Source organism: Anastrepha obliqua, chromosome 5 (assembly GCF_027943255.1).
Source record: "Anastrepha obliqua isolate idAnaObli1 chromosome 5, idAnaObli1_1.0, whole genome shotgun sequence".
Lineage (NCBI taxonomy): Eukaryota > Metazoa > Arthropoda > Insecta > Diptera > Tephritidae > Anastrepha > Anastrepha obliqua.
This window is the reverse complement of record NC_072896.1, coordinates 63,736,047-63,744,301: the sequence shown is the minus strand read 5'-3', so window position 1 is coordinate 63,744,301 and position 8,255 is coordinate 63,736,047. Positions and strand designations below refer to the sequence as shown.

Genomic DNA, 8,255 nt, shown 5'->3' with positions numbered 1-8,255 from the left:
AACAACATCAGAGAGGACCTAGCGTGCAGCTTAGTTTCCTGGACCGATACTGTGCCGTCGACCTTACTCGTGAGTCCGGTACAGTTGAATTGTAGAAGCATGAAGCTTCTAAGGGAGGTTGTTGTAACTCGGGGGGTGAGGGACGCGTGGGGTTGCCTACGTTGGGCCTGCTGTGCAATCCGCTGTTGTTGTTGCGGCCTGATGATGGTGGGCGGCCGCGTCACGGGGGGCGGTTGCGGGTGCAGGGGGCAACGTAGTCAGTTGTCCACTCACGGGTGGTGCGCAGGCCGGAACATCTCCGAAAATGGCACTAGCCATTGCAAGAATTGCATTTGGCTGATGCCAGATTCCGAGGTATTACGGTCTGACACACGGAACAGACTGTGCGGGGGACCAAGAGCTGCTGGTTTGCCCCGCACTGGGGTTGGAGCAGGAGGGAAGGGAATAGGTTAGGTCGGGGGAGTTGTGTTGCTCCGATTGGCTCCTTACCGTAAAGGTGTGGGTTGTGGTGGCGGTTGGTAGTTCCAGCCTATCAGGGGGGGGGTAGTAGCCGTGGAGGCTTCAGACGCTTGCTGGCGGGAGCAACACGTGGCCATATACCGTGTGGACCACTCCCTGTGTGACTTAAGGCCTGAACAGGTCTTAAGGTGGCTCCACCCATTGCACTTGTTACATCTAACCGAGGTGGAGTTCGGATGAAGCCGTTTGTGGCAGACGCAGCAATAGAATACTTCTGGCCCAGGGTTGGATTCAATTCCAGCCTTGAGGAGCAGCATTTGGAGCAAGGTTGCTGCGATCAGTTGCTCCTGTGACGTAAGGGGGGGGTGATATGCTGTTCACTAGACAGGGCTACTTTACTGGGGCGGCAGCCCTTGGTCGGGAAAAACCCGAGTCATTCCGGTAACGTAGAACCGGCTGCCATGGGAATGAACTATCCCGTTTTCACAATAGCCGATAGTGGAACGACTCGAGAAAAAGACTTTGTTAAAAATAATCAAAAATATACAGCCGTAAATAAAATATGAAGTAATACAAAAGGCTTGCTATGAACACGAAATTTAAAGGAATAATTGATGGTCGCAACTTTGGAGACCTTAAATTTTAATAAAACTAGTGTGTAACCCCCAAAAATGAGGTGGGCTTTTTTCCCACGGAAAGTAAACAGCATATGTGACACTTTTATATATTAAAAGTTATGATGATTAGAAAAGTGTATATTTTTATTTATATGTAATATGTAAGAACTTATGCATATAACATCTTTAAAATTTTTCAGTTAAATCAGTACTTTTTTTTTTTTAAATTACTTCATCTTGCCCTTACAATAGTCGGGTTCTTGACTACGCATATTGATTGTGAGCTTAAATGATTTAAAAAATTTCCACAAAGAGCAACGCTTTAAACAATTACCAACTATGCCAGTTCGCGTACTTCTCGGTACCACAGGCAAAACTTGCCTAAAGTGTCCACCCAGAATAATATTTTTCCCACCAAAAGGCGTCTCATTTTGGTGAATATGGCGCAAAAGACGATCTAAACACAATAGAGCTCTGCCAGGTACCATGCTAGCTTCATCCCAAATAATAGCACAGAAATTTAAAAACGCTGTGAGCAGCTCGCCCGCCTGGCAACAAATTTGAAGCTATACCTGTCCAAGCTACGGTAATTACTGTTTCTCCAATACCACGAATATAGTGAGTAAGAGTTTTATATAGAAATGTTTTTCCAGAGCCACCAGGTCCATCAATAAACAACCCTCATCATTTAACATTGTACATACATACTTCGTCAAAAATGTGTTTTTGGATTAGACTTTTGTAAGAATAATAATATTGAAGTATTAACTCTACCTCCGCGGAAGCAAAAAAAAAAAAAAACAATTTGCCGCCGAAAGAAAAAAAGAAAGAGAGGCTGCAAAGAGGCAGAAGCTCATACAAAAACGCCAAAAATTTACCAAAGAAGAATTAAAGAAAAATTCCTCACTTTTATAACATGTGCAGTGTTCATTCTCTATAAATAAAAGTTAAAACGTTAATTTCCAAGCCATGTACATTGTTCTTTTCCCCTCACATATACTGACCTATCGTGCCCCCCGATTTTGAAAATATCGAAAAAAAGTACCTTTGTCTTATTGAATGCAGCTTCCAAAATATTTAGCCAAACATAAGTCAGTATAGCCAAAATGTTAGCAGATAAATAACCTTTCAAAATCTTGCTTATTTTTCAAAATCGATGCAAAAACACCGTAGCAAGAGCTCTCCAAAAAAAAATGACCTATCTTACCCCATTCTACTCTACATATTGTAGTTTAGTCAGAATAAGCGCCATGTTTTAAAATAATGCCATAGATAACTGCAGGGAAAAGCTATTATGTCTTTACAAATAAATCAAATAAAATTAAAATCGGTATCAGTTGAATGATATACAATATTTGGAGTCTTCTGTACGGCTATCAAATTTGTCAGCAAGTTATAAATGCAATATAATTGTTACTTTATGGTATATATAAATAAAAAGTGTTAGAAACGTGTGTGTATGTTAATGTAGTTTGAATAATTATTACAATAAATGTGATAAGTGCACTTATTGTATCAAAATTTGGTGAAGGTAAAACACAAATTTTATTAACAAATAACTTAAAAACTATTATTAACTGAATAGTGTTGGTGCTAAATAGTTTTAGCAAAATAAGCACGAAATCAACATCTCCTGTGAATTTCATTGGAAAATTCGTAATATTTCTCTCAAAACAAGTGAGGGGGCAGTGCAAGGAGTCGTAGCCTTGTCGGACGTCATCACGGAAGTAAACTATTTTTTTAAGAACTAAGGCGTAACTTTTACTATTTACTCCATAGTACTACCCTTTGAACATTACTGTTAATTTCGTGTACTTGCCACCCAATAGTTTGTTTATCAAAAGAACTCAATAAATCTCCATAGGAACAATTAAATTTGTTTGCTCAATGAAAATTATAAGCAAAGCAGTTTGTTGAAGAATTATTTCACGGCAAGCAACGCAAAAAGATAATTAAATATAATTTTGTTTCATTGAATTCACGTAATTTATTTGCTAAGACTCTTTTCATCAATAATTGTAAAGGACTTACACGTAAGCATGGAACAAGCAGGATCAGCCACAACTTTGGAACTCGCTCCTGACAAAATGTCCGCTCCTACTTCTTTAACTGAGACTACTTCACATACAACAAACATAAGTGATATCCATATGGAGAAAATAAAACTGATGTTGAGTACATTTGATCCAACAAATTCTTCGAAGGAATTGGATGATAAGCGAATACTTATTAGAAATGAGTACATGAAGCGAATGAATGCGGCGCCAAAGACTTTAGTGCAGAAAACCGAAGAAAAAAAGGATCCCATTGAACGTCAGTTGGAGGAAAGCGAGCATAAGTTGAAGGATTTGTTAGAATTTGGTCAGGAGTTGGTGTCGAATGTTAAGGTGGCGAACGAGAAGCGCGAACAAATGCGTCGTGATTATGAGGTTGAGTGCAGCCGAATACTGAAAAAAGATCTCGAAAAAGAATCTATTGAATCGATAGCACGCTTCAATGAAATCGCATCCAAATGGTCGGAGCTGGAGGAATTCAAAGAACCGATGGCATTATTTGAGCAATTGGAAGAACAAAAGGAAAAAGTGGCTGCGTTGATGGCGAGCAAAGATAGTCTAATTGATCAGTGCCAGAAAGAGGTTGATCGCATAAATGCCAAGTACTATGCCGATCAGTTGGCTCAAGCAAATGACGTGCGCTGCTTGGTAGAACGAATCAATCGTCAGATAGAAGTAATCAAGATGGCCTACACAAGTCATTTGGAAATATTAGAGCAGACCATTAACGAAGAGCGCCAAACGATCGCCGTCACGGAGGCTAATAAATGGAATAAGTTCTATGATGATATGGCAGAAAGTGAAAAAACGAAATTTGATCTCGCGAAACAGAAGGAGGAATTTTATGCCGCGGAAATAGCGCGTATTACTGCAATACAGGAGGAGCTTACATGCAGCACCCGCATACGACTTGAGAAAGAGGCCGAAATGTTGGAGTGGGAATTACGGAAGGTTCGCAATACAGTGTTGATGAACTCGGAGAAGTTAGACTACAACTATCAGGTGCTCCAAAAACGCAACGAAGAAAACATAGTCATTAGCAACCAGCAGAAGCGTCGACTAGCCAAGCTTAATGAGAGCATTGTCTCGTTAAAACTTAAGATTGCCGCTATCAATAAACAACATAAAACCAAACTGCAGCGTTCCGTGGCTGAAATACATAAGCTGCATGAGAGCATAAGTGAACTCGAAGTGAAAGCGCAACAGTTTCGATCGAATAACAAACGAAAATTCGATCTCGTCTGGGAAATTAACTTTAAAGAACTGAAAGACCTCTTGACGAAAATCTACGAAATTGATCGCGTAATATACGAGCAACAGCTGGCAATGCCCTGGTCCATGCCCGACATTGATTGGACTGACATTAATGAGGTTTCAAGTAAAGAGAACAAAAGTACTCTAAAAGCGGCTAAAAAAGGACACGGAATCGCTTACACACGTTGTACATATGATAGCGAAGTAGAGAAGAGCCTGGTCCGCAATATTCTACGAAAGATAGCTGATCGCGCTGGTTTCCTAATTGAAGAGAAACTATTCAAGATACTGGAACCCTATACGGAAGATGACAAATGCATCGTGCGTCTCCACAACATTTTCATTGCGCTACGTGTCGAGAACGTGAAGATGATCTCCACGTTGATCGATTGCTTTCTTCCGTACGCCTACTGCCCGAACTGTTCTGACGGATTTCCGAAAAAAGCAATGCGCGATTTTTATAGGATCGGTCGTGAATTTGATGATTTAGCTTCTCATGGTGAGAGCGAAACAACTAAAAAGGATAGTTTACCATCGGAAAGTGATCTTGAAAATAAAAGTAATGAATGCTTTGAGAAATTAAGCGAGCACCCGTCATGTAAAAACCACTACTTGGTCATAGAACCAGTGTTTGTACTTACGGCACTGAATGATTTCACTAAACGGCAAATGCAGAACAAAATGGCATACAAAAAAATCCTTGAAGCAAATGAATTACTCTGCAATACAATAACATTTGATCAGGATACCATTAAGTCATTCTGGAGCAAATTTAAGGAATATTTTCCTAAAGGGAAGCGAAAGCTCTGGATTACATTGGAGCATGGCTTGAATCACTATGTTGAGGTGTTAAAACAGCGCACCAAACTCGATGAGGAATGTGTATTCTTGCGAAGGCAGAACATGGAGTTGAAACATCTTTTGCAAAAGTTTAAGGTGTAATTTGGTTTGAGCTAAAATGTTGCTAATAACAATATATTTTTGTATACCAGACGGTTTGAAGTTGAAGGAAAGAAGGAAAGAATGTGACTTTGTAATGCCTTTCGGGTAATAAAATCTAATATTTCTTTATATGGATATACATTTATGCAGGCTACAAATTTTTTGTATTTCCAAAATAACTTCCAAATATTTATGACTAAACAAACACCAAAAACAAAGATTATTAATATAAATCTCTGATTTATTAACTTGCAAATTATAAGTAAAATTTTGAATAATACAGACTATATTCGTTTTACTATGAAGGGTGGGTGATCGGTGGGCTTTCTTTTAAAAATGCTTTTCAATAATTTCCGAAGTTTTTTACTTTGAAAAGAAAAAGTGCATATTCGGATTAATTGTGGAGAATATAAAATAACTAGCGTACCCTCGCCCGCTTCGCTAGACGATAGATTCAATGATTTGCTGAAAGAGAATAAAATTAATACGAAACAAAGCAAATTCTTTGATACAATTTCATTCGAACTTTATTGTAACACTTTTTGGTAGACAACGTTTTTGGTTTTTTCATCTTTCGCGTGAATAATGACGATGGTTTGCCTACTCGTGAGCAAGCTACATACAATTGTCCATGAGAAAAAATTGGGTATTCTAAATTAATACCGCACATTTGTAGAGATTGTCCTTGCGCCTTATTAATTCTCATAGCGAAGGCAAGGCGAACAGGGAACTGCAAACGTTTGAAATCGAATGGTAAATCCGTCGGAATCAGTGGAATTCAGGGTATCAAAACGTCTTCTCCTTTGTACTTCCCTTTCAAAATTGTTGCTTCGATAACGTTACCCATTAGCTTCTTCACAGCGAGTCTGGTACCGTTGCAAAGTGGTGGCACATTAATGTTGCGCAGCATAATAATCAGTGCTCCAATTTTTAATCGTAAATTATGAGGTGGTAGGCCTGGCAAATCGAGTGAGTTTAAGAATTCAATAATCTACGACATCATCTTGATCAGTAATAGTGTCCATTGACTTACTTATATGCACCTATATTACCAGGTATTTGATCCAAAACAGCTGTATTTATATCATTGATGCCCTTATTTTTTCCAACTAAAATTGCTCTTTCGCTGAGCCAATTATGGTTTTTGTAATGTTGAACTATGTTTGAAAATACACGCTGTATCAATGCCTCTTTAGACTGTGCAAAAGTGCAGAAATCGTTAGGCAATGTAATCATTATTGTCGGATCGACAGACATTTGGCCATTTCCGATTTTCAGTAATTGGTGTGAAAATTCAGCTGCTGACGGATCGTTCTGTAGTTGAACACGTACGTTTGTAGCAAGTGTAAGCGTGTTTACATGTCTCCATAAATACGATGATTTTAAGCATGCATTGATTTCACCTGCAGCCGTAGATTTTGGGATCACAGGTAATGTTTGCCTGAAGCCTCCAGCCAATAAAATCATGGCACCTCCAAAGACTGTTTGGCTTCCTCGTAGATCTTTCAAAGTTCTATCAAGTGCTTCCAATGGTTTCTTGTGTGCCATAGTACACTCGTCCCATACGATGAGCTTACATACTTTAAGAACTTTTGCCATTCCAGATGTTTTCGAAATATTACATGTTGGTGTTTCATTTACCTGCATATTCAAAGGCAACTTTAATGCAGAATGTGCTGTGCGACCGCCTTCCAGTAATGTAGCCGCAATTCCGGAAGAAGCGAGTGCCAATGCAACGTTATTATCTGATCGAATTGTTGCTAATATCAATGAAATCAAAAAGGTCTTTCCTGTTCCCCCATGAGCATCCAAGAAAAACAATCCACCAGTTCCATGGCTAACATTATTCATGATTGTATCATAAACATGTTGCTGCTGGTCATTCAATTTCGTTATATTTGATGTTACAAATGTGTTTAGTTCATTACAATTATAATGGTATTCACGCTCCAGTTCTCGATTGAGAACTTCGGATTGTGTTTTCGTTTCGTGATGAACAATTTTCGTCTTTGACTCGTTGTTCGTTGAATTTTCGTCATTTCGAACAATGTATTCTACTGTAATCTTATCGATGTGAATACCCAAAGAAAACTGAAAAAACAAATTTTTTCTGCCACATCACATGGGGAAAGGTATAAAGTGGTGTGCTCTGGTGTGCGGTATTCGTAAACAAACCATTTGAACATTTCCTTTGTTCTTACAAAAGGTATATCCCGTTTAACGTAAACCCAAAAACAACTTCTGTCAAATCTCTGAGAGGCGAATAACTGTTTTCTTGTCTGGCAAACCTTGGTAAATCTATTATCCTTGGTCAACACACTTGTTGCTCTTACAAATGAACTGCACACAAAACACAAATCAGTAGTTCGGCGTTCTTGTATGTGTACTGAAGCATTTCTCTTCATAAAGAGCGTACAAACCTCTGTGTTTATGTTTACTCTCCGTCGAAAAAAATTTGTAACTTAGCAACACGACACAAATCGTTTCACAATAACGAAAAATTCGTATATTTATTCAAAAAAAATTGTACACAGAAAATGAATTTTCACTAAAAACACAATTTGTACAATATTTTGATTTTTTCTTTTTTTTTATATGAAGAAAATATTAAAAAAAAAATTTGTTTGCTAAAAACCTTCCCCTAGTGAATCCCTATAACATGTAAAAAGAACGAATAAAATTGGCCTCGTATCGGCCCAAAAAAATGCGTACAAACGAACATAATTTCGTTTTTATATATATACATATGTATGTATGTAGATTAAAACATGAAAACTTGCTTTCTACAAAAAAATATGGGAAATACTAGTTTTACAGGTTTGGACCAATTTCATTTCGACACGGCATCTTTTTAGCTTGTTTTTGATTTCAATTCGCCGCTAGTGGGTTTAGCCTCTCATCTCGTATCAGCTTCAATAGAGTTCTTAGT

General features: G+C 38.3%; 1 protein-coding gene across 1 annotated transcript; it reads left to right on the top strand.

Annotated features, from left to right (window-relative positions):
* Nucleotides 1–2,934: 2,934 nt before the first annotated feature.
* On the top strand, nt 2,935–5,389 carry LOC129249058 (dynein regulatory complex protein 1 homolog). Its single transcript, XM_054888681.1, has one exon. The coding sequence runs from the start codon at nt 3,116–3,118 to the stop codon at nt 5,324–5,326; it is 2,211 nt and encodes a 736-aa protein (XP_054744656.1). The 5' UTR covers nt 2,935–3,115; the 3' UTR covers nt 5,327–5,389.
* The last annotated feature ends 2,866 nt before the right edge of the window (nt 5,390–8,255 follow it).

What these genes read in the sequence shown, in the direction of transcription:
- LOC129249058 (XM_054888681.1), top strand. Translation starts at nt 3,116, where the DNA reads ATGGAACAAGCAGGATCAGCCACAACTTTGGAACTCGCTCCTGACAAA.